Here is a 27,528-nt window from a genome sequence, read left to right as displayed (position 1 = left end):
CCAGGAGAACCATGTGAGGCCTTCTGTGGAGTTATGTAACACAAAAGTCTGCAAGCTCTGCACCTTGGCACGTTTTCCTTGGGCTTCTTTGAAAACGCCTACCTAGCATCTGGAGCACTTTAAGAAAAACACTAACCTCTTCCCCCAAAACATGTCTGTGCCTCTACACACTGCAACCAAAGTTGTTGACTGGTGGGGAACGCTTAGACACAAGGCACATCTGAGGACACCCCTTTCTTGGGGTCTCTTTCTCCTTACTCCGCTCCTACATAAAAAGAACCTGACTTCCAAGTTCCTGCCCACGTCACCCTCTCAAGGAAACCTCTTGCGATTGTTTTTAGGTCTGGGTTAGATGTTTATTGCGTGGGTCCTTAGTGGACCCTACGCATCTCTCTCTTGGGTTGATTGAAATGTGTGTCAGTCTGTTCACTTGTTGCTGCCACCCAAACTAGACGCCAAACTAGACTTTGCATTTCTTTGGAACTAGCATCAATAGTCTCTATCAACAATAACACTTAGTGGGCATGGAACTCAATAAGTGTCTGGTTCCTGAAAAAGTGAAATCAATTTAGGTGCTTCATTTTTCTCATGGATTCTTTCTCTCAGTGGGGAATGCTAGAGCTTAGACATTAGAGGTCACACTCTGGAGAAATCCACTGCTCCTTTAAAAGCAGAAAAGGGCCAACAGATTCCCTGAAGTATTACACCTTTAGTGCCATGGCTTTCTGTGCTTTCATCTTTTAAAGCTACTATATTAGTGGCTGGAGGGATGGTTCCTTCCAGAGAACTCAGATTCCATTCCCAGTGCCTACGTCACAACTCACAACTGTCTGTAACTGCAGTCTCAGGAAATCTAATGACCTCTTCCAGCCTCTGCAGGCACCAGGTGCACACATAGTGTGCAAACATACATACAGGCAAGACAGCAATATACATAAAAATTTTAAAATAAAGCTAGTATATTATCTGTACTTTATAAAGTTAGAAAATATTCAGAAATGCATAATTAATAGGACCAAAAATGAAGTGATATCATGTGTCTTAGATTCAACTTTATAAATCATAATTCAGAAAACTAATTCTTAGTATCTATTTATCCTATGCTTCTTTAGTGACATGTTCACACAAGAAAAATTAAATTTGGTGTAATTATATATTTGGAAAATTCATTTCTGTGTTTCTATATTGTCCTAAATATTTCCCAGTTGACTAGTTGCCCTCCCTTACCAGGAGAGATTTGCCTCAGGGCACCATGGACATCAAAAGTCATGGATATTCAAGGTTTTTTGCAAGAACATAACTGCATTTGCATGTAGCCTACACACATCCTCCTGCACACTTTAAGTCATGTGTATGTTACTCATAATAACTGTTGTAGTGTATGTGAGGAATGAGTTTCTTTAATATTGTATTGTGAGGGAATAAATGACAGTAAAATACTGTCCTCACATATTCACTTTACAGATGCCATGATTGTTCTAAACATTTGCAATCTCTACTCCACTGAATCCACGTGATGCAAACAGGTGGACTGTTTATAATTTACAGACAGCTATTAATATCTTTCTGTTTGGAATTAAAATTATTATTTCAAGGTTTTTTGCTACTATTGTATATTTTCCAAGGACTACTTAATACAAAATAGTTTTCCTTATATCTGATATATTTTCTTCTAATTAACTCCTAGAAGTGAGATTCTTAAAGATGCCAGATTCGGATGCAATTTCGGCCAACATCACCTCACCACTTGTGTTCACTGAGGAAAGGAGGCCTGGCAGAAGTTCACAGGGGCACATACTATATTCACGTTGGGTTCTTTATTTTCAGTTCCTCATCCCTGACTATATGATGGCTACATAATCAAAACTTTCAGATGCTGTCTTGACTTGCCAAACTCAAAGGCACACAGTGAGCATAATCATCTCATGAAACTGCAACCTTCTTCTTCCAGTCTGGCAGTTGGTAGAAGGAAAGTCACAGGCAACATTTTCTTAATCTTAGACATCTTAACACGTTTAAGAGAATATACAGCTTTAAGGCAAAGGTCTTTAAAAGTCAGGGCTGCGAGATGGTTCAGTCCCTAATGTTGCTCACTGAACATGAGGATCTGAGTATAGACCCTCAGCATCTGTCTAAAACACAGTAAGTAAAGCAGCATGGTGCCAGAAAGAGGGCACAGGATGATCTCTCAGACAACTGGTCAACCAGGCTAGCTGAATTGGTGAGCTACAGGTATATAGTGGGAGACTTCACCTCAAAACATGCGTGATTGAAGGAGACAATCTGTGTCCATCTATAGTCTACAGACAGGTGTGCATACACACATGCACGCATAAACACACACACTAACAAACAAGAACCTAGATAAATAATTGATTTCTGTTTTAAAATATGTCATAAGGACAAGCCAAACGTGGTGGCTCATGCTTGTCACCCCTGCACATAAATGGAGATGCTGAGGCGGAAGGATACATCCCGCATATATAAGGAGACACAATCTTGAAAAGAAACAAAGGTGACAAGGATTGCCCTTGAATCTGGGTGTTCAGAAGAAAAGCGAGCACTGAGCTTTTTCATTTTGACGACTCCTCAACAGCTTTAACACACAATGTGCACTGTGAGTCCACAAGTGGAGGTCGCAAGGCCCCAGACGTGTTGTGTTGTAATGACCAGTCCTGGAAGTGTATGCCTTCAGCTCGATATCATTGTTGCTGAAAATGCCGGGGGGGGGGGGGGGACTTAAAGGTTGATTTACCAAACTAGCCCAATGTGGAGTTTGAAGTGTGCTCTGTGTTACAGGCTTTGTCTTGGTTTTCATTTCCTTCACCATCTTGCTCCTCACTGAACCAAGAGAACTTACACTGAGACCGGCTACCACCGCTACAAAGGACGCTCACTTGCAGACCACACACTAAAAATCAGAGGGAGCAGCTGAGGACCCAAATAACGGTGGAGGTGAGAAGACCCCTTACCCAGAATGCATGAGGAAAAAGAACTGCTTAATTTACATCTAACTGCCACCAGACTATTGACCACCTGAAACTGCCCCAATAATTAATGCAAACGTGGCAAGCTGAAGACTACAAATAAAAGATTGAGAACGTAGTTACCAAAAATGCATGCAATTATGACGTGTCCCAGCCCACGGGACAAATCGAAACATGGCTCCTCACACACTTACACATTTTTTTAAATGTGCATGTACTAAAGAGATAGATTTCTGTGTATCTCATAAGCAAATTCAAATATCTATCACCCTTGTACATAATTATTTAGTAATAATTAAAATCTCTCCTTTATGCAACAACAATATTTTGTAAAACATACTCTGAATAGGCTATTCAAGTACAAATAATAGAAGATGTATTAAGAGTCATGAAATGCAGAAAATGAGACAGGGTTATTTGAAGTTTTTTGATCCAATAATGTTTCCGTGAAAATGTTATTAAATCTTCCTGTCTCTATCCCTAGGACCATAGAAAACCACTCTGGTAAGGACCCAACCATGCCTTGTTTTTGTTCTTATAGTGATGATAATAATTAGCTAAAGGAGTTACCTATCTCTATCTGAGCAGTAACTGCTTCCAAAGTTAGAACATTAGCTACAGCAGACACAGCACAGGACCATGTGTGTAGTTAGCCAGAATTTTATTTGCATGGACTATTCTAAAAGAAAGCAAGTTTTAAAGTGAGAGCAGAAGAAATTTCCTTCTGGATTACATATATATCAGATGTATGAAATAAAGAGACAGAAACTAGGTGGATGGCTTAGTTGGTAAAGTGCTGTGAAAGATGGAAGACAGGAGTTCGGATCCCCTATCCCCACAGAAGGCTGAGGATATGCCTGTAATCCCAAAACTGGTACATTAGAGGCAAGAGGATCACTGTGGCCCACTGGCTAGCCAGCCTTGTTGAATTAGTCAGTTTCAGGTTCAGTTTGAGATTCTGTCTCCAAAAACCAAGATGAGCACTGATTTTCACAATGGCTTCACCAGTTTGCACTCCTACTGTTCTCCTTTCACCACACCCATGTCAGCGTTTTTTGTCGTTTTGGATCTTAGCCATTCAAACCGGAAATAGACCTGCAATAGGATCTAGCTCTCTCACACCTTGGCATATCCCAAGGCACTCTACATCCTACAGCAAAGATGCTTGCTCATCCATGTTCATTGCGAGATAAGAAACACAGTCTAGTGTTCATTGGTTAGATAATGACAATGTGGTACATATTATTAATTATTATTAATATTATTCAACTGTAAATAAAAATGAAACACTTCCTTTCAGATCTGTGGGACCCTGAATGGCACATACCCACTCAAATACGCACAAATATACGCTATTGAAAAATAATAAAAATAAACCTTTTTTAAAAGATCATAGTAAGAGTGCTATAGACATGGTTAATATACTAAAAGTAATAGCTTACTAATATAATCCCATGACAAGATATCGTAGTTAGCAAGGTACCATTCACAGTAATAACTGAGCAGAATTGCTTGAGAATGTTTACTACAAACATGAAGAGCCTCTGTGAAGTTGAGAATGAAATCAATTTTGAAATCTAATACCTTATCTGATAAGAATGCAAAGATGTGGTATTCCTGGCTACAAAAAATATAACTGTTAGATACAAAATCGACAGGGCTGACGAGATAGCTCAGTCAGTAAAGAGCATGAAGATGCATGTTCAATTCCCAGCACATGCGTGAGAAGCTGGGGATACTTCCTCCCATACGCTGTACTTCCAGGAAAGGGGAGGTAGAGACAAAGGGATCCTTGGGGCTTCCTGACCAGCCAGCCTAGCTGGCTTGGTGAGTCCGAGGTCCTGGTGAGACACCCTACCTCAAACAGGGTGGATGGCTCCCCAGGAATGACAAAGTCAACCCTCGGCCTACACATGTGTGTGCATACACATGCGCTCACCTTGCACCTATCCATGATCACTTACAAACACATAAACACATACGCGTGAAAAGCTGAAAGTCTTCTGTATACCTTTACGGCTGCATTGCTTTGGGGAAAAAAATATGACAAGCTCCTAGTAGTCTTTGAGAAGACAGTAATCAATGTGTCCCCTCATCTAATCAATGTCTTTTTGTAAGAATTGTGCCTTTATGACTTACTAGTACTTTTGTTTAAGACTGTAAACTGCAAAAGTCTTTAGTTTTAAAACCACAGGATCATTCCAGCATTCTTCTTTGAGTATTATGTTATCGTTCTTATTTCATGTACCATCTCATATTTCTTTTAAAATATCATTTTTCTTGATTTCTAATATGTATACGACTTTTCTCATTCCCACAGTGAACTATGTTTGTCTTTTTAAGTTCTTTTAAAATTCACAATATTGTCTCATCTCAGTTGGGATATCTGGGCATAATTTGTTTTAAATATAAATTTTCTTTGCTTCATTGATGTGATAAAATTTATTCCAGATTACATGGGCAGGGGGCAGGAATCACCTTTGGATATTCCTAATTTGCTAAATGAATCAAGATGTGTTAATCAGGAATCCTTTTTGCTTGCTCTCCTTGTCTGATGTCATTGCTACTGCAATGTTCATTTCTCCACGTCTTTCCTAAGGACACAGTATCCTTCAGCAAAGGTCTTACTTCATGTACTTAGCAGGACAACCAGTGTCATCTGTCACTGCTAGGCAGATGCATCTCTGCCTAATGAGGACTTGACATTTGCTCCCACTGGCATCGCCTCTCCGGTAAAATTAAAGCACACCAATATGTAAACATCCTTTCAATTTCAGAGCACAATTGCTGCAGAGACTCACAAGCATCTGTCGAGTGATCAAAGTTCATGGTTCTTACAAATGTATTCTCAGCAGGTAGGTGACAAATTAAGGTGTTACTGTTGTCCAAAGAAGAATTTCCAGAAAATGTTTAAATGTTAGCTTAGCAGGAATTAAAATCACACACTATACATAGGCTTTGAAACTTCTCATTTGGATTAAGTGTTAGGGAATAAAGTAGATTAAAAAATTAGTAGGGGAAATGTGAGCTGAAAAAGAAAAGGAATGTTGCCTTTGGGGAAGAATCAGAGAGGAATATAGCCTCATAGGCAAAGAAATCACAAAGTTATTCAGATGGTGATAAACCCTGCTGAGGGCAATAAGCTTTAGTGATCCACTGCACAGTATGGCAGTTGCAATAAATAATTCATATTATATTTCAAAATTGCTAAATGAGTAGCTTTTAAATGCTTTCACTCCAAAAACTAAGTATACGATATGCTGAGTTTGTTAATTAGCCTGATTTAATCATTCCACATAACAAATATATATCAAAGCATTACACTATGTCCCATAAGCATATATAATTGCTATTTTCAAGAGAAACCTACCAGGAAAATTACCACCTACTATTCATAACTATGGGGAACAACAAAAACAAAAAGAGTTCAGAAGCATCCGCTGCACAACTCCATAACCAGAGAGCACAAGAGGTGCATGGGCATATACAATCATGTGGCACAGAGCGGGGTTTTGGCCAAACAAGAGCCATGTCTACTATGGTGTGGCCATCAAATTAGAAAAAGGGCTTTAAAATCCCTGTCAACTACTAATAACATAGCCATCATAATGTGGTAGCATGGTTCAGTTTATGATTGTGGCGACACTGGTGTAAACAGAGCTACTCTGCTTCCAGCCATAGGAAAATCATCCCAACGATGGGTTCACATAGCCTTGATAACCATAACAAACACACGTGCTCCTGGGATGTGCCTGTGCTCTACTAGAGTCTTCATCATTTTTTATAGATTGCACACCTTCTATAGTTAGTATAGAAAGTATAGTTAACTTCAGAACAGCTACACTCCAGGGACCTTGTCTTCAGAGATGACAGTTCCATGTGTGTGGCTGCCTGGGAAGACCTCCCTGGGGAACAAAAGGCAGGGGTGGAGGATGTGTGGGCCTAGGCTCATTAACACTTTTGTGTCTTAGTCACTAACAAAAACATTTACAAAGTAAAGATGCCTAAGAAATGATAAAAATAGAAGCATGCTTATAGAATCAGTTCATTAAAAAAATGAAATGTTATACAGCCCCCAAAGTGCATCCATGTCTTAAGCTGCATGATCACTATAAAGAGTTAAAAGCTTTCCAAAAAAAAAAAAGCATGTATAAAGTAAATAAGTTACAGCGAATTAAGGTACGTCTATTACTGAGGAAAATATTTTTATGAATATAGTACAAGATAAGTACACAGTGTTTATAAACTCTACAGCAGTCTCCAGTCATGTCCCAAGCCTAACGTTAAGCGTCTACTGGTTCATATATGTTAAATAATTAATGCCCTACATAAGAATACCAATTTTTTCCGGTTTTACTGCATTTTCATGAACACTTAACACTTATTTGTGTGTTACAGTTGGAGATGGAATTCAGCATATAATGTTATTCAGACCTGCAACTGAGAAATAAAAGCCTATGTCACATCATCAAGGTGACTGGTAGACCATGCACGTTTGCGGAACTGAACGCTAAAACACTCTCCCAAAGATGAGACCCCCTAACTATGGACTACCTAGTCTATCCTTTCTTGGTTATGTGATACACAGACTCACAACTACAGTCTAATTCAAGTCCCAAGAACCTCACTCCTTACCAAAATCTCATTTCAAATGTTAACTAAAACACAAGGAAAATCAGAAAATTTTTTTCTTTGCTGACCAAAAATATTTAGATGTGGAGCAAATAGGATTTAACTAGTGGAGATGCAGTTTGAATAAAGACTGAAGCAATTCAATATTAGATACGGAAGCGTGGTGTGTGGTGTGTGTGTGTGTGTGTGTGTGTGTGTGTGTGTGTGTGTGTGTGTATGTGTGTGTTGTATATGTGTACTTCCATATGACAGTGTACATGCCTGTAGAAGACACCAGAGGACACTAGATGTCTTGCTTTATCACTCGCCACTTTATTCTCCTGAGACAGGGTCTCTCAATGATCCCAGGGCTAGGTTGATGCCAGCAAGTCCACAGCACTTGAGTTACAGCAGCTACAGGGCCATTTCCATTTCTCCACCTGAGTGATGGAAGCGGACCTGTGGTCTTCATGTCTGTATGACAGAAGCTCTTACCCACTGAGCCGTCCCTTCAGCTTTGAGAGTATCTCTTATGCTTAGCAATTTTCCCCAGTAAAATCTAGAGGAACTTGAGAGTCAGATGCAGCAAACCTAATAAGGAAGCTGCACGTGGAGTGACTGTTCAGGACTGCCCCACTTGCTTTAGGGACTGGCTGGAGCATTTGCCCTAGGAATGTAGGCGTTTAAATAGCCCCTTGAATGAAGAAGGAAACCTGCTCCATCATTAACAGGCTAGAGTGAGACACAAAAGTAGAGCAAGCTCATAGGCTAGCACAGATTTCCTCAGTTTGTCTCCAGATCACTCACTTTCTTAGACTGCTGCAGCAACCTTGTTCATGTACCTGTTTGTGTGCACCCGCCTTAAAGGGATGCTCCAGCATGATGGTATGTTTGCCCACAGCCACTGTGCTACAGTCATCCTCAGCCCCTCCTTTACAGGAAAAGATAGTTGAGGAAGATCATTCACTTAAAATACAGGAAGGTTAACAGAAAAATGATGCTCAGAAAGAGGCTACGGTTCATGCCACAAATGAAAGAAAAGTATTTTTAATTCTCCAAAATTAATATCTTCAGAAGAATCACAAAGACGGTTTTATCATTAGAGTATGACATAAATGTGGAAAAGGGGCAAAGGTAAGTAAGAAAGATGCTCAGTGCAATGGCTCTTCGCATCTGTAACCCCAGTACTAAGGAGAACAAGGCAAGAGGATTGGTGGACGCCCAGAGTAACCTAGACTATGTAATGAGTTCCAGACTAGCCAGGGCTCCAGGGTTAGAGCTCAGTCCTGGTTTTTTTTTTTAAGGAAGGAAAATGAAAATAAAAGAAGAAAGATTTCTTAGGTGCTGTGAATATATTTTTTAAAAAACAGAAAATTGAGACCAAACTAATGTATATGACAAAGATCATAGCATGACCTTATCTGAAAGGAAGCCTACTTGAATGTATTACTAATAAAATTAAAATGGAAATACACTGGAGTGGAGTAGTTTGTGATCTTCACAAGAAGAGAAATGAGACTGGCTCAGAGAGCTTGTGAGCTGAGGGTAGGAAAGACCTTGGAGTGAGGCATCGGTGGCCAGGGGCTGCCAAAACTAGCTGACCAACCATCAGACACCACTGGTGAGTGGACTGAGCTTTTGACCGTCCAGAAGAAGCTAAAATCTGATTCCCAGATTTGAGACACCCCCTTCCCAAACTAAAAGAGGGTACAGTCCTGCTGTTGTAAGCCTTTGGTTCCGTGTGGTTTGTTATGGCAGTCGGGGAAATCAATCCAGTTCCGTGAAGTACTAGGATACAGTGTCTACAAAGAGTGATGCAAGCTTGGACCAATACACAACAGTTTTGAAAAGTGTTTGAGAGGTGAAGAGGAGTTAGGCTTGCAAGATGTGAAAAGATGATTGTATCACTCTTTTAAACCAAGGTGGGGAGATAGGCCATTCCAGTGTATAGGAATAATGGTGCGCCTGTTGGGTGGGGGTGGGGTGACAACACATTTTTTGTATCCAAGGATGGGGGCAGGGGAGAAACCTCCCACTTGAATTAAGCCCTATTTTAATGCTCAGGTTGGAAACAGAATGCCTGGGAGTTTGAGAAGTCATAGGCCCTGAAGAGCTATGAATGTGATCTCAGTTTGTAGCCAAAGAAAAGGAATAAAGTGTCCTAGTCGAGGAAGTAAGTGTGCATAGGCAGTGGGGAGAATTCTGAGGTCACCATCTTCTTCCAGTTTTAACTCTAAGATGCTTGGTTTTGTTTTTATTTTCTTCCTCACTATTCTTCTCCTTTCTGGACCTTTCTGAAAAAAACTTTTTGTTTTAAGCAATGGCCTAAGGAGGTTTGGAACCTTCGAATCAGATCTTATTTGTGGTTTCTAGTTCAAGTCTGTAACTCTGGAAGCCACATGGAGGGCTACATTGGGTAGCCACCTCTATATCATAGAAATGTACATTTTAATATTCTATTCATTGGCTTTAATTCAAAATAGTAAGAGAGAAATTCAGTATTTCCAACCTTGTTTTGCTGTGAATTACACCTACAACAATTGGAAGAGGCACACTTAGTATAATATCTATAAACTGTTTTTTAAGCTTAAGTTGTTAATACAGAAATATAAAAAGAAAAGAATCATAAGAAACAATTCTAAATATTATAGTATTAAGGTCCACTTAAGAATCATTACTGTGAGCCGGGAGGTGGTGGCTCCCAGCACTCGGGAGGCAGAGGTAGGCAGATCACTGGGAATTGGAGGCCAGCCTGGTCTACAAAGTGAGTCTGAGTGCAGCCAATCAGGGACAATATGTGCAGTAAATATCTAACCCTTACTCAGATCTAACCAATGGACAAGACTTTCTCCACAATTGAGTGGAGAGTGGGGACTGACTTTCACACGAACTCGGGTGCCCCATATTTGAATACGTCCCTTGGATGAGGAGGCCCGATGGCAGAGGAAAGATAGCAGGCTACGAAGAAGAGACTTGATACCCTATGAGCATATACAGGAGGAGGAGGTCCCCCTCAGTGACAGATATAGGGGAGGGGAATAGGGTGAAATCAGGAAGAAGGGAGGAATGGGAGGATACAAGGCATAGAATAACAATTGAGCTATAATCTGAATAAATTAATTTTTAAGAAAAAAACCAAAGTGAGTCTAGGACAACCAAGACTACACAGAGAAACCCTGTCTCGAAAAACCAAAAATAAAAAATAAAATAAAGTAAAAAATAATCATTACTGTGAACCAATATCCAAACTATAACCATTCATTTCAGAGTTGGGAGGCAGGCAGGAATGAAGCCACCCTTATTATACAAAAGGAAAGCAGGGGAAAGACTCTTGACAGGAAGATAACAAGTTCAAGGTCAGGCCAGCTGAAGCTTACACAAAGCAACTAGAGGAAGCTAGTGGTGGGAGGGATGCCCCATTACCAAGGAAGACTAGGCTTTCACAACAAATGTTCCAGGCCTTTGGAGCCAAGCTCAGCTCTGCCACAGGCTGGATCTTCCTATTTGTAAGCTAGCTGTATTCAGTTAACCATAGCACTTTGAATGGGCCCTGCCCTCCCCTCCTTTTGAAACTTTGCTTAGGTTTTTCTCAGTAACTGAAAAAGAAAACAGAAAAAGATTGGAGCATAGCCTCTTTATCTTCTGCCACAGTCTCCTCTGGGAAGATACTACTTCCCCAACTGTGTTGTCTCCAGAGCCCTCTAGCTTGTATCTGCTGCAGATGTCACAATGTGGCAAAGCCACCATCCTCCTGCTCCTTTCCAGTACATTACAAGCATGTTATGAGCAGGGAATACATCTTCACTCTGCCACTTAAAAAACACCTGATACATAATAAAAAATGTATCCCACTGTCTAATTAATTTCTATTTAATCATGAATGACCGATAGTCATTTTCCAGAACAAAAGTCACTCAGTATCCAGATGAAAACTCTCGAGAGGAGATAACACTTCTTCAAGAGCATTCCAAATGCCAGGAATTTTCCATAAGATTGACTATTACTACCACATTAGCTTCCAAAGTGACAAAAAGCACTAATAATTATTATTTAGTTTATCTTTATAGCATCTACTCAGTAAGCTATTCTTATTTTTGCTCTAGTCCAGTGAGCCAAGAGACACTCTGAGAAACACCTTCTAAAGATGATACTTGAATCTAAGGTGTTATCCAAATGAAAATTTAGCAGACTGAGGCCAGCTCTAAACATAGTCACCTCAAAACCAACTGAATAACAGTCAGCCAGGGATTCAAGCTAAGGTGTTCTACGTTTACCATATCCACTGACCACTGAGCTGTGCCATCATCCTGCATTTGCTATGCTCCCTGCCCTCCGACAGTCCTACCATTCAGAGTTACTTTATCTATCAAGCATCCATGTTTTTTTTTTTCACTGCTCTACTGACATTTCCGTTGGTTACTTGCTAACGACTGTGTATCTTCCGGGGCCGTTAATTAGGATTCTGTTTACTTGACACAGCATTATAGCTCCCTCCCTACCTCGCGTGTCTACCTTATACTCTTATCCTCCAATAGAGTGCGGAGTCTGCAGTGCACGATACTGTAACTATTAATTCATAGATATTTTTCTTCCTGCAAATATCTTTCCTGAAGCCAAACGCCACAGCTTAATTCGCTGTGCTTTCTTACTGTGCAACGTAGTCCTGGGCAGCAGCTGAAGCTTTACTGATTGTCAGCGGAGAGACACAAAATTGAAAGCATTAAGATCATCGATGCTTGCTTTTCCATCCAGTTCTCACTTAGGTGAGACTACTCCCATGTTTTACATTATACCATCTCAGCAGCCAATAAGCTCACACCAAGGTAGAGAAAACAAACCCAGCGTGGAAGTGGTGTACAAAGGTCTCTGCCCACTCTGCTTAGCTCCAAAACCCAAATGTCAAAGACAAACCGTGTGAGACAGATGAAATCAGAGATTAATTGCATCAGTGCTATCCAAAAAAAATGTAAAGCAACAGATTGAGAAAACAACACTAAATTTAAAAACTAAAAATTATGTGTACATTGTAACTAAAATGTGAGTAGAAGATAAAATAATTTAGTAAACTAATGAAACTCAACTCTGTTTTTACATCAAGACTAATCATTTAATGTCTTTAAAGCCTAATATATTAAATTAAATGTTATTTCACTGATTTGCTTGAATTGTTATCTCTACACTAAATTCCATTATGAGACGAGAGATAAATCATAAGCTCGCAATAGTTATCATTCATAATATAAATACAATAGCTCAACTTGGCTGCCTTTGCTAGTCATATGACAGCACTATGACAGAGTCACTCTGAACTCACACAACTCTAATAGCTATAGGATGAACCCCAAAGGCTACTGTTATTTCAGACTTAATTTTGTAGGCAAAAAAGATTGCAGCTATATTCTGCCCATGTTCAACTTAATCTTCCTGAAAGCGCGGGTGCACTGCAGATATTCTCACAGCTTTCATTGCTGCTTTGTCATTTTTCACTGCAAGATGCCTGAATGATGGACAAGTTAAGGATACGTTAAACCATGGTCACTCCAGTGTTATTTTTCCTTAAATACTAATTTTCCTCATCTTATCCTATATTAATGTAACAACATCAGTAAAAAAAACAAAACAAAGTTTATTCATCCAATGATTACTACTACAGCATCAATATAATTATTATACAATGTTCTCTTTTAGTAAATAGTATTTTATAATTAATCCATAAATTCAAAACTACTACTATAAAAAGGCCAAACCTGAATATCTGTTGTATACTTAAGAACTCAGATAGGAACTTTTATATACTTCCTAACAAATCATTAAAATACTCAATTATTTGAACAAAGGGTTTTTGCTTAAATATAATTCATGTAGCCTTACATTTAAACATATTGCTTATATTGATAATCTTTCAAATGATTTTATTTTATATGTAATGTATTTTACATTTACTGAGTAGTTGAACATGTTTCAGTTGAAATAGAATCACGTCATTGCTACCCTTCCCTGACTCTCTGAATATTTTTTTAACCTAGACAAAATATTGGTATAAAATGAAAGGACATGTGTAGCCAGAGTAGTTGGCTTTTTGTCTCTAAATCTCTTTCTAGAGAAGCAACTTAAAGGAAAAGACTTCCTACTATCGAGACTAAATCACAAGACAGCTATTGAAAAGGATTATTTTGGGCTCTGCATGGTGGCACGTGACTCAAGTCCTGGTGCTTGGAAGGTGGAAACAGGATGATCAGGAATTCAAAGTCATCCATAACTGCATAATGGATTCAAGACCAGCATGAGCTACATGAGACTATGTCTCAAAAAAAAAAAAAAAAAAAGAAATAAAACAAAGAACCTCCCAAATAAAGTGTTCTAGCTTTTGTTTCAGATTTTAAAAGATGTCAACAATACAATGGACTGTGTAAACAGACATAATATAATCTTGTATGCATAAACATAATCTAAACACTTAAGTAGTTGCCTGGAGAGTGGCAGTACTTTTTGGTAGAACAAAATTATAAATCTTCAAATGTAAGACCATGAAGACTGAATTAGATGGCCCTGAGGCATCCTCATGAGATTTTCTGGACACTGGGAACTCTAAAGACTGTCCTGCCCGAGGAATGCCTTTATCACTGTCACATTTCCAGAAAGAAGGCCAGCTAACTACCGTAGCAGTCCTGAAGTGTCTTCATCTCGATGTGATAACTATCATTTTGTGCAGAGTTTTTCTGTTTTGATTTCTATCAAACGCATTCTCTCAGACACTGCCAAAAATTATACCATTGCTTTACAACTCCATTATATGCCTCAACCAACTGGCCATTATAAAAAAAAAAAAAAGGTTCAGGACAAATTGCATTTACTTCACTGATCTCATAATAATGTCCAAGTGTGGCTTTCCACCAGCTCTAAATACATTTTATTTTTCCAATTCACCAGCTATCCCAGTACAAACACATAAAGCTGCTTAATTATGTTTGAAAAAAACTATGCTCTGCAAAATACAGTGTCCATAACCTGTAGGTTTAATCAGGATCCCGTTTTTCTAACTTAAAAACAATAAATCTAATAAGAACAGAACAAGGAAAGCTCTATCGACACCAAGGAGTCAAGCTTTCAGAGTCTGAGGACAAAAGGGAGGTAGGTGCACTGGCAGGTTCATCTTGAGGCTCCAAAGGAAATACTGAGACATAACATGGAGCAGAGGAAGGCAGCGCTGGGAGGATACATCTACATCTAACTCAAGAGTACATCCCTCTGGAAGTGGCAGTTCCCTGATATTTGCTCAGCAAACACAGACAAAGGCAGAGATTGACATTCCTATTGCTAACCAACTTGCTGCATCTCAGTGACTAAACACGTGTGTTCAACGTGGAATATGGGCTAGACTCAGCAACCACGTTGAAATGAAAAGGCCACTGACCCTGAAGAAAGAAGATCTAAGTTCTAGCCCCTCAAGAATCACTAACTTGCCATGGCCAGAGCATGTCAGTGGTCTCCTCAAAGTGAGGCAGTTGGGTCAGATGACAGATTTTCCTTCCAAATCTAATCCTTATGAAGACTAAAAGTCTATTGCATAGCTGTCACAAATCCTATGGAAATAGTTTACATTTGGATTACGTATTTACATATATGTACATACATAATGAAAATAGTTTACATTTAAATATTTGGGATATATATATAATCTGTGTACATCCTAAATGTTTACTATATTCCTGAAACTTAAAACCACATTCTTACAAGTCCTTTCCATCTCCTTTCCATATTAAATTATATAAACATGTCCTTTGACAGTATATTTATCATCTTTTTCTAGATGCAAAAACATATATCCTAAAATAGATTTTTGTTCTCAAAAGAGAAATATGGAGCCCTATATAATAAGCGTACATATCATTTTGAAAGTCTTCACTAATGAACATATTAAATCTTAGCTTTCAAGTGTGCCAGACTATTCTCCACACTAACTCCAGTAGGCTAGGTTATAAAAGAGATGAAAATTGGAGGATTTTTTGACACTGTTTTATAAACATTTAAATGTGTTAGACATATCTCTGAAGCCTCACATGAATAAGACTCTCCCTGCTGTATAAGATATGGGAAGGGGAAAGGATGCGTCTTTGACAAGGCACTTTTCAAATGGAAATAAAATTGAGATTATCTAATCAGTTACCCTTGTGGGTGGATGGATCTACACCTGCACTGAATCTTAGGCCTAGGAAATGACAGAGCAGATCATCTTTACGGCTTTCATGACAGAGCCACAGCAAAATGATTTCCTGAGATCAATATGTGGTTAAGAGAAAGCTGTTTTCAATGGAAACAGGAAGCTTGGAGCTAACCTGTTTCTATGGTAACCAGAGCAGCAGCTACCCAACAGCTGTAAGGGGGGAGAGAGAAAAAGGGCAGAAAGTTACAAATGAAAAAGATCAATTCTGCTTTACCTTATTGGTGTGACAGTTGTTGGGGTACAGTCAGAATGGGTACAGACATGCTGATCCTAGCCAGGATCTTTAGCAAGAGCATCCCCACAAACCATCAGAACCTTAGAGATGAGAAGCTTGGGTACTATCTTAGCCCAATGAGTCATCCCTGGGCTTGTTATTGTTGTTGTTTTTATTGTTGTTATTGTTATTGGAATAAAGCAGAAGAAAATGAACTGAGCTCAACTCACATTGACATCAGAGTTAGCTCACAGTTCTCATAGCTCCGAATACAGATTTTTTTTTCTCCCAATTCTGTTTCCAAACATTCTCTACCTCAGTTTTCTTTTCTCTCTTCAAACACACATTCTCTACACTTTTTGTGAAAATGTTGACTACATAGAATTAAGATTGCCACCTTCATCCTTTAAACAAAAATCAAACCATGTTATTTTATCATAAAGGACTGCCTAAACTGTTCTAAAAGAAAGGCACTTAAAACTTCGAGCACTGAATTACATTTCTGTAATATATTCATGGTTATTGTTTAGAGTATTTGACACTACACACTTCCTTCTGGAGATATGTGTTTATATTTAGTGCCCTTGCTATTCATTTAGGCATGTCTTAAAGGTTGCCATAATAAAGATGATATATGACTCATAAGTTCAAAACATATAAAACTTGAAAAATACATTTACTTTATTTGTGGTAGTAAAAATAAATGGTGGAGATTTAGATATCCAAGCGGGAAAATCTGATATGCACCTCCATATAAACTTGCACATTTTCTTCTTTTTATTTGCTTTGCAAATAACCCTCTTGACAAGGAAGAAATATTTTCTTGTCTCTCATTCAATTTTGTCAACTTACGTCTGGAGATGGGCTGTTAAAATGTACAGGAAAATCATACTTAATCCATCCAACTTCGTTCGTCTTTGGTATGCCTGGTATCCAGCAATGAAATAGCTCTCTTAGGATGCACTCATACATGCTACTAAGAATACAGTGTAACCAATACGTGGCTTTGTTCCTTTACTGATGTGCTGAGACTAGGGTACTCTCTGGTCCTGCTCAATCCTCACAATATAGTAACTTAAATATAATTATATAGTTACTGTTCAGGAAAAGGTCAAAAGATGCTTATTAACTTAACTATGAATTATATAGTTAATGAAAAGGTCAAAAGATGCTTAGCTTGAACATGAAAACAACCGGACATCACAGCAAAATCTTCTCAAGAACATGAACTTGAATTTGCTTTGACCTACAGTTAGCTATGGTTCAAAATTAATAGAGAAAAAAATAAACAGTCACATTCTAATAGTTCACCTGTGTGATATAAGTACAATCTTCATTGTACTGTAAAGAGACCATACATCATTATGAAATAAAAAAACCAAGATTAAAAGAGCCCTCATATTAAAACTTCGAGGCCTAACTGACCTATCCAAGTGTGCCACTTTTATTTAGTCAACTGCCCATTAACTAATTAAGAATTTTGAGAGCAGAAAGAAAGATGGTGAAGCTTTCTTTTAAGGATAATAAAAGTCTTGGTTGTCATATTAAGGAGCATAAATTTTATTCTGACATTCAAGGTACCAATTAATTGTTTGTTTGTTTGTTTGTTTGTTTGTTTGAGACCAGGTTTATCTCTGTAGCCTTGGCTGTCCTGGACTCACTCTGTAGACCAGGCTGGCTTCAAACTCACAGTGACCCGCTGCCTCTGCCTTCCTGAGAGCTGGGAATAAAGGCATGTAGCACCATGCCTGGCTACCAGTTAAGAGTTTTAATAAGGGAAATTGTTGTGACAAAACACACCTAAGATCAGTTGAGGATGGTGAAGACAGGGGCGCAGACTAGAGCCCCACACACATGAGCTCACTGGTAATTTGAATAATAGATAAAAGAGAATGTAAACTTGGACGGGTTCTCTGGAGTAAAGAACACGAAACATTATTGGTATTATAACAACAGATAGGAAATAGGTTTTACAATCAAACACTTGGAGGAAGGTAAGTTTTGATTTGTTTGGTTTTTTGTTTGTTTGTTTTGTTTTGTTTGCTTTTGTGTTGTGTTTTATTTTGTCTTTTGAGAAAAACACTTTAGTGTCTTGAAATGTTTTCCCATCTTATTGGCTTTCCTAGTTCAAATGATATCTTTAGAAAATGTCTTGTAGTTAAATAAAATAACTAACTTAATGAGAGCTTAAGAACTGCATCTTCGGCATGACTTCCCTTTGTGTAGATTTTGATGTAGAGTGTTTAAAGAGTAAATGCAAACTGGAGAAACAAACTTTCTAAAAGAAAATCACACTTGGTAACCATCCTTTGTGAGAGAACTCTATATGTCCATTAGAATAAAATGCTGTTTGAACCTAGCAAGGAAGAGTAAATAATCAATCCCGTAATTAAAGGCATGCAGAGGTCTCCAAAAAGGAGTCACACTCTCAAACGGAAGTGAGGTCATTCACCTAGCTTCACCTACAAAGTGAAAAGGGAGGAATGGAGACCAGCATAGCCCCTCCTCCAGCCCTTTAGAATTGGGATCAAAGTCTCTGACTCTGGAAAAAAAAATCTAGAAGCTCTACCAAGACACTTCCACCTGTGGTGTCCTCTGATGGGCTGAACCTTGGGTGAAAATCCACACCCTGGCCTGTAAATGTCCAGGTGGAAGTAGGGGACATGTAATGCTTTCACAAGTGCATCTCTGCTCTTCACTATTCGCAAATATCTTCAACTCCATCAATAGAACTATCTCTCTTCTCTTTCCCAATCTCTGTTTCCTACAACAGATTTCCATGACAACTTATGTGGGAATTTTTAAACATTTCTTATTAAGGAACATAGCACATAAGTATGGCATATTAACTTATTGACCAAATTGCTGGAATATCAAAATCTCTGAAATACATATTTATATCACAAATTAAAATTCTAGATAAAACAGAACAGGCCAGCCAGCAAGAGGCGAAAGTACAGTGTCATAAAAAGCCAAATACCATTTCCTATCACTGGTGTTTTTAGTGTGACAATGTAGGTCATAAAAGGAAAAATGAAACACACCTATTTTAAAATTGAACAAATCTCCTCGATATTGGAAAATCATAAAGCAAAAAAAAAAAGAAATAGGTGTAAAAAATTGAAAAGGAACTTCAGTTAAAATTATTCACCTACCTATTGCGATAAAGTATGAGATAATATAAAGGTAGGAAGTTTATAAATGCCTAACATTATTAAGAATGAGATACAAGACAATAAGACCATACTGGAAACAAATCACTTGCTAATTGACTTAGGTTCATAGAATCAGAATCACACCATTTATGCACAGTTTTATCCTCCTGCCTCCTTTGTGGTATTCTATGAGAAGAAATATGCTGATGTCATTAGGTCAGGCCATAGTTGGAGCTAAAACATTACTTCACTTATAAGTTAAGCTATGGTTCCTGACTTAGGCCATCCTTAGCGATTTGAAAAGGTACTTTGCTGAACTGAAAGTCTGCTAAGGGAAGCAACATATTGGACGCTGACTGGCCAATAGCAGACAGAAAGGTCCAATGGGGCTCACTTAAGAATGGAAGGTTGCAATATTTCTCTTCCTTTGTTGACTGCTGCCATGTAACAGTTCTGCCAGCTAAAGGCCTAGCACGTATGTGTTTTTAAATGTCATCAACGGCCTTTCCAAGTGAGAATCCTAATTAATGTCTCAGGCAGCACGGGGTCAAAAGCTTGTGTGGAGACTTCACAGCCTAGCCACTTGTAATCAGAGGTTTTTGTGGAAATGGGACCAGGAAGATGTCATGACATGATTAGGAAAATCTTGCTTCAGCTAATAATTTGACACATGACCTTGACTGTGTCTTAAGATCTGAATCTTCATTTTCCTGCTCTCATTTATAGAAGAGAAGGTCTTTGCTAAGTGACTTCTAACACAGATTTCAGGCTGGTGATTGATTGTCACCTGATTTTTGCTTCTCCTCGTTTCTGACCCTGTGCTAATCTCTTGATCCTTTCTTCATCTAAAACAGGTACAAGCCAAGTCCTCCACATAATTACAACAAAATCCAATGAAACTTTTTTTTAAAAAACACAGTCACTGTCAAGTCAATGGACTACCCTTTTTGCTAATAATCAACAGAATCAAATTTCGTAGTAAGGATAAAAGTTGTACACCTTGCTAAACATTACTTACAGAACCGGGCTTACAATAAAATACTTAACAAATTGAGTATATCATGCTTATGTTATTAGAAGGAAAGATAATAATGCAACTGTTTTATTACACAAAGACTGAAAAAACAGTCACATGATGAGCCTAAAAACAAAATCAAATTATCTCTTTAAGCACTTAAGGGAAGAGCAAATGGCACTTGGCTGAAAACCCAAAAACTACAAAGGAATGGTCATGAGCCTGTGACTTTATTAATGAAAAATAGCACTTTTGGTTTTGGATTTTGAGACAGGACTTCTTTGTGTATCCCTAGATGTCCTGAAACTAGTTCTGTAGACCAGGCTGGCCTTGAACTCATGTATCGGCCTGCCTCTGCCTCCCAAGTACAGGGATTGACGATGTACACCACCATGCCCAGCTATCAATAATCATTTTTAAATGCAAACAGTTTTGCAATTATGAAATAATTCTAAAAAGCAAAAATTTAGGATTAACATTAGTAATTCCATGTTTGAATATATGGATGTAGGGCCATGCCAAAATTTATGCATGGGCTCAAAGGTCCAAGAGAACAGCATTACTTTACACTGTCTTTTATGTTCTTCTTCTGGCTGAAAGCCAAACATATGTGGAGATTTCTGAGGTAGTATCAGAAGCATATCTCTCTGGAAGTCAGTGGGCAGATAGAGACATAATAGATAAGAGGCAGGGATTTCTCACAGGCAAAGAAAACTGGCCAAGAGGATAGGGCCAAAGTTCGACAAGGAGGGTTACCATGACCACCCCGTGGAGGTGAGGATCTTCTCTGGGCAGCCGAATAAGCTATACACAGTTACAAAGATTTACCAAATGCAGTGTTCTGTCCCCATATATAATTAAGACCAATTCATATCCTGTGTTACTTTTGGTTATTTCTATTTCTCCTATTTTCTTGAAGCTGGAAACGCCGTCATTGGTAATTTCTCCAGTCCCTTCATGGGATCCTGGGAGGCTAATTTGGGAAAGATGTAGAGTAAATTTAATCACTCATTTAAGTTAGAAACCAAACAGAAACATTGCTGCTAAGATTATAATATAAAAAGTCAGGTAAACCATCCAGCAGAAGACTGGTCAACAAGGCGATTAATTTCACCATCATCCTGTAAGGAGCACAGACATACTGGGAGAGGAAAGGACCCCAGCTTAAGCATCCAGTGTGCAGGCAGGATAATTGGGAACAGTTCCAACAGCATAGCCTTCGCCCTTGGGGGAAAGACAGGCCTGAAGCGCTCTCATGAAATGCCCCCCTCCAGCACACCCTCGCTCCACCCAGTCACATAGACACAGGTTCCATTTCCCCTCTCTCTGTCCTCAGATTCCATCCTTAATGCAGCTACTACCCTGCTGAGTCAGATCTGAGAGCTGGGCCTCACTGAAAAAAAAATGTCACATCAGGATAGGCAACGGGCTCCAAAACACATCCTACCTAAGGAAAAAGTTGGAACCAAAAAAAGTTAAGGCAAAATCTAAAGTGAATATAGCAATGGCGTTAGGATACATCTCAGAACTCTTACACCGGGGGGGAGGGGGGGTCCCATTTGCTGGAGTAAATCTTTTTGAATTGGAGGTCAGGAGAGTGACTGTCAGGGAGGGTAAAAAGATGGGGCAAGGGTCCCTGAGATTTCCTTACCAAGCATCAGTCCCCTAGAAAACCATCTCTACTGAGCTCCCCTCTCTCCCTTTTCATCTCAGAGGTTACTGGAGGAAAGAACCAAAGTTTGAAGCAAAGTTCAAACAGTTGCAGTAACAGGGGACTGTAGATTCAGGTCTTACCCTGGCGGCTCTGGATGAGTAGGGGTCCTCAAAGAGGGCCCACATGCGGGGCTGCAGCCTCCTCCAGCGGCCAGACTTGCCATCAGGTCCTCCCAGCCCTGAAGCATCCTCAATGCCCAGCCTCTTAGCCGCTAGGTCTTCATCATCACCAGGGTCGCCCCCGATGAGGTCGGGTGTCTCGAAGATGTCCAGCGCCTCCTCCGCGTCGCGATGCTGCCTGTAGGTCATCCAGCAACAGGGCTCCACGTCCGTCTCGTCGATACCCCAGAAGGCCAGCTCTTCCTCGAAGAGCGGCCCGCACACGTCGGCGGGGCAGTGCAGCTTGCCGGTGCGGTAGTAGTTGAGCACATAGGCAAAGACCCCGGGGTGGCGATCAAAGAAGAATTCGCGGCCTCCCCCAGGGTGGTCGCTGCCATTGCCACCGTGAGAACTGCAGTTGCCCGCGCCGCCCTCGAAGCAGCCGCTGGGGACGGGGGACAAGGGAGGCGGTCGTGGCGGTGGAGAGAGGGGAGGGGGCAGCGGCTGCAGCTTGTCTCCCGCCCCAGTCAGGCAGTCGCCCTGGGGTTCAGAGGAGGCGAGAAGGGCCAGGCGAGTTCCAGGAAGGGTCTTGAGAGTGCTGCGGTAGGTTTCGTGCCGGGTACCCCCGACATTGAGGATCACCCTCTCGTTGTTCTCGATCTTGCCCATCTCTGTGGCTCAGACATGACTAGGGGAGGTAAACACAGCACCAAGTTAAAGCTCTAGTGGGTCAGATAGTCACCATGACCCACCCACTCCCACCCCCTACCTCAACCCAAGAGTGTCAAGATGCAGAGCTGGCAGTTGGGAAGGACCCTCCCAGGAGGAGCTCCAAGTCCTGTCCCCGCGTCTTACATCTCGCCTGGCCCAGGTTCCCAGTGATAGAAGAACAGTTGAGTCTTCTTGACCTTCCAGGAAACCTTTTCTCTTGCGGCACACAGTCCACCCTTGACTCTGACCTCTCCTTTCTTTTTTTGCCCTCCACCATGTCTCTCCTCTATCCCTGTCAAATCCAACCTGCTTTTAGTCCCGAAGCCCCTTTACTTGCCCCAAATCTCCCACCACTCACTCCCCAGCCTTTTTTTTTCTACCCGCCTTTCCTCCAGGCTCTTCTCCCTAGATGGACCCCCTCCCCCCACTGTCCCATCTCTCAGCCCCTCTTTTTGCTCTCAATGCAATTCCCCTTTCAGGGAGTTATATACTCTATAGCAACTGAGTTGTGTTGAGTGGGGGGGCCTCGGGGGTCCGAGCCGCCTGCATACCCTTGTGGAAGCCTGGACGGCTCTCTGCTCCCTAGCGCTAGGAGAGTGCCCTTTGCTGGCTCTGCTCTCAGCTCACTTCTCTCCCTCACCTACCAGGCAAGAACACTGAACACAGAAGTCAGACCAACAACAACAACAACAAACATCCCCTCCCCTGCCTTTCACCAAGGAGACCGCTAACTAATTTCCTCGACCAATTTCCTTTTCACATTACTGTTATCGTTGTTGCTAATGTTATTATTACTTGGGAACGCGAAGGACTAACTAGGATCCATCTTTGAGGACAAAAGTGAGCAGTCTATCCACCCCTCCCCCTTCCCAAGGAAAACAAACATCTTGAGTCGGGGGTTGCTTTCGAGGAGGGGCGAGGCCCAGGAGAAGCTGCGGGAGGCACACCCCCTGGGTCTCTGAGCAGGAAGACCGGCTGTTTCCAGCCTCTCCCCGGGGCTTCAAATCCACATTCTTACTGCTAGGCGGTGGTGGATGCCCGCCTGTACCGCCCTTCCATTTCTCCCCTCCTCATCCCTGGATACCTTAAGGAGACCCGGAGAAAAGTGGATCTGCTTGGGTCTCCGAGTGGACCAGGCTCTCTCTGCAGCTGGACAGAGTCCCTGCGGCCAGCTGAGCCGCCCTCCTCAAAGGAGAAACTACTTGTTGGCGTTTTCCGGGGGTTCAGGTGGTTGAGCCGCTTCTCTGGGTGCTGAGGTCGGGGAGACAGTCCCCGCCCGCCGCCCGCCCGCCGCGCTCCCCACCTTCACGCTGCTGCGATCTGCGGGCTCTCCCATAGCCACCCTCCGCGCCCAGAGTCACCATCGCGCGGGGCTGGGCGAACCATGGAGCTCAGGGCGGGTCCAGCTGGCGCAGCCTGACCCCGCTGCAGACCTTCAGCCCAGCTGGCTCTGCCTGGAGCGGAGGCTGACCGAAGGACAGGGGGGCTCACCCAGTTGAAAGTGAAGGCTCCCAGCTTAGATCTGGATCCACGGAATTGGTCCTTCCCCCCACCCCCCACCCCCGCCCGAAAGCAGCCTCTGCGAGAGCTGTTCCTTCAGCACCACTCAGTTGAGCACATAGCTACAGAGTGGGTGGGTGGGTCTGGGGGAATCTAGGCTAAGCAGCTCTGTCACAGCCCTCTCAGGAGCTCTCACCTGCACTCTTTACGCACTGCTCTCCACACCCTGTCTCCTCCACTGTCCCACCCCTCCCAACAAGTGAGAGAGGATCTAAAACACCAATTGCATCTTTTCCTTAATGACAGCTGACAGGAGAAGTCTGCTTACAGGTGACAATGGGTGTTGTTCCCTGTGTCATCTGCAAGGCTCCGCTTTCTCTCCTCACTAAAATGTAGGTCCCCAGCCACCACAGCACTGTTATATAAAACAAAACAAGTTTAAAAGTTTATCCCGGGAGCACAATGCTCCCAAAAGTACAGCTTCAGCTTCCTTTATCCGAAATACGCAAGCGACAAAGCAACGCTCTCATCAGCCAAGACCCGTTTAACTCAGTTGTCTATTGTTTATGTTGCTAGTTCTGGAGAGACCAAACATTATAAACTGCAGGGCAAACACAGAAGAAATGGGATGTCCCACAGTTCCAGGGTCCGGGGTCAGAGCTGTCGGCCCTGGGGGTAGAAGGTGATCTGGTCAGCTCCAAGAGCTTGCCATCTCCTCACGTCACTCTCTTCACATGGGCATGTTATCTGTGCATCCACAGTCTCCACTTTCCATCAAGACACAAGCCATGGTACCCAGAGACCCACGATAACATCCTTATTTTAACTTGGTCAACTCTAGAAAGACCCTGTCTCCAAATAAAACCATCCTCCAAATAGTAGACACCGGGACTCCAACAGATTGCCTTGGAGAGAGCACGGTGCAGCTCATACCAAGTCTCCAACACAGCAAAAGAGTATGTTATCTGCCTGCGTGTGTGTGTACACTTCAGGAAGAGACAGCAGGGATAGGCAGAACGGAGGAGGAGCAGGAGCCTTAAAGGGGACTGTTGCGCAATCCCATGAACATTGTTAGGATGGATACCCAACAGGTAAGGGAGGCACCAGGATGTAAGTGGATTGAGGCATCTTTGAAAAGACGAGCATTGCTCCCAATACTACTATTTAGTGGCAACGTTAGCTTCAGTCGTCAACTTGGCATGCCTGAACTGCAGACCTATCTCCATCAGATTGGCCGGTGGGACTGTCTATGGGGTATTATTATTATTATTATTATTATTATTATTATTATTATTATTATTGTTATTATTAATGATTGATGTGAGAATAGTAAACTCCAATTGCTAGAAAAATTATCAAATATATTCAAATTCTACCATCTATTCTCTTCTTGCCCAGCTACTCCCTTCTTTATTTAATGTCATAAGTTCAATATAGAAAAAAAATGACACAAGCTTTAAAATAAATTAACAATAGTAATAATGGTGATCCAAGCATTTGTAGTAATAGATAACATTTACTGAGAGCATAATGAATAGAAAATGCCTTGCATAAACTCAATCTTTTCATTTAAATAAAATGAGTAGTCACATTACATAATAATTATTATGACTGTAGAAAATAACTTATGTCTTATATATTAGTGACAGGGAGCACTAATGAAAGGCTTCAGTTTCATAATATCAGTTGTATTCTGGGGAAATATATGAGAGAATCAGAATGGAAATGAGAGTGGTGAAAAGGGCTTGTTGGGAGGGGAGGAATATGTAACCTCCTGTGCGTTGACCAGGCCTAAGCTTCTGTGAGCTATGAAGAAGTAACCATACAGATAAAGGGGTTACCCTTTGGAAGAGTTTTCTTATGATTCATAGGAGTAAAAATAGAGAATAAGACAGAAAAAAAAACATGAAAAGAAAAATGTGGGACAACAAAGGATGCCAGGGAGGACTGGGGCACAAGCCGTGAATGAGAGGCCTTCTTTGTTTCCTTGTCAACATAAGAGCATCCTAACACAGACATCCAGGGTTCGTTACATAAGATAGCTGAGAACAGGAAACCCCTCCAGCCAACTAACTCTACTGATCTTGCTGTAAAATTCAGATAAAAGTGAAAAGACAGCGAAGCATTAGAAGAGGATGAGCAAAACTGAAGAGAAACACACACACACACACACACACACACACACACACACACACAGTCAGCTCAGTTTCCTTTCTGACTGAAGTGGAGCAAAGGTTTAAAAGACTGTATGACTGTACCGCTCACAGGGAAGCAACAGAAAGGTGGCTCCCTTTGTGTTCTGGGCTTAGCATCAGAAAAGGCCTCATAAAGCGAGCATTACATCATCACCAGAGCTCTGGATGTCCTGCTCTCCTGAAATATGTGCTGAACCTGGTATGCAGGTTCATGCCCCTAATGCCAGCACTCAGGTGGCTGGGGTCAGAGGATGATTTCGTGTTCAAGGCTCCAGTCTGGCTCCACAGTGAGACTTAGAGTGATCTGCACTAGAGAGTGAGATTCTGTTTTTTAAGAAAAGAAAAGAAAAAAAGAAAAAGAAAAAGACTATGACCTGTATAGGAATTTGAGCCTGACAACATGGCTGCTCTGGTAAGGGCTCAGATCCAAAGAGCTTCCTGGTCTGTGAGATCTGTTCGGAATGCACACGCGCCCTTAGTACACAAATCTTTAATCCCTCTGGCTGGACTTCTAACTGAGTGGCAGACCAAGTACAAATCAGAAAAAGATTTGACAGAATGAGTCAGAGATAGGATATGCCCAATTATTATGAGAACAGACAGGAAAGAGAGGCTACTTAAGAGCAGTGTAAGGAGAGAGAGGAGTTGAGTTCAGTGCAAAATAAAGTTGAGTTAAACTGAGTTTCTACAGTTCCTTTAGTTCCATTCAGTTCATGCAATCAGTACAGTGCAGTTCTTAGAGTCCAGAGGCAGTTTTTCCAGTGAGGGAAATTCATTCAGAAGCAGGAAGAAGCCAGATTGAATCAGTCAGCTTGGAGAGGAGTTTGAATCAGAACAGCTGAGTTAAACCAGCCAGACAGAGATCAGAAAGAGCTAGAAACTATGAGCTTATTTAGCATCAAGTCTTGAAGTTTGAAACATTCTAGGCCTAGGTTAGCAGAGAGAAGCTGGAAGCTGAAACTTTCAAGGTCCAGGCATGTACAAGATTAGATTGTAAAGAGGCTAGAAGCTTCTAAGCCTAGGAATATTTAGATAGAAACACTCTGAGATCAGCCCAAGTCATGTCTTCATAAAGCTTTGCTATGGCTCTCTTTTAAAAAAAAA

The 27,528-nt window shown here is 41.0% G+C and overlaps 1 protein-coding gene across 12 annotated transcripts in view; it reads right to left on the bottom strand.

Moving 5' to 3' along the window:
- The window catches only part of KCNC2 (potassium voltage-gated channel subfamily C member 2), a 169,519-nt gene extending 144,955 nt beyond the window's left edge, over positions 1-24,564 (bottom strand). For 8 of the 12 annotated variants that reach the window (XR_014781480.1, XM_084794280.1, XM_084794290.1 and 5 more), the window contains exons 1-2: positions 23,814-24,210; positions 22,001-22,706 (exon numbers count right to left, since the gene is read on the bottom strand). Coding sequence is in view for 11 of the 12 variants with exons in the window: in XM_084794280.1 (XP_084650406.1) it covers positions 22,001-22,687 (687 nt within the window). In the remaining variant the exon portion in view is untranslated. The other 4 variants (XM_084794284.1, XM_084794286.1, XM_084794287.1 and 1 more) reach the window with 4 other exon arrangements.
- Positions 24,565-27,528: the final 2,964 nt, after the last annotated feature.

Source organism: Acomys minous (genome assembly GCF_964271855.1).
Source record: "Acomys minous genome assembly, chromosome: 9".
In the NCBI taxonomy this organism is placed as follows: Eukaryota; Metazoa; Chordata; class Mammalia; order Rodentia; family Muridae; genus Acomys; species Acomys minous.
Note: the sequence above shows the minus strand (reverse complement) of the source record. Positions and strands in the feature narration are given on the sequence as shown.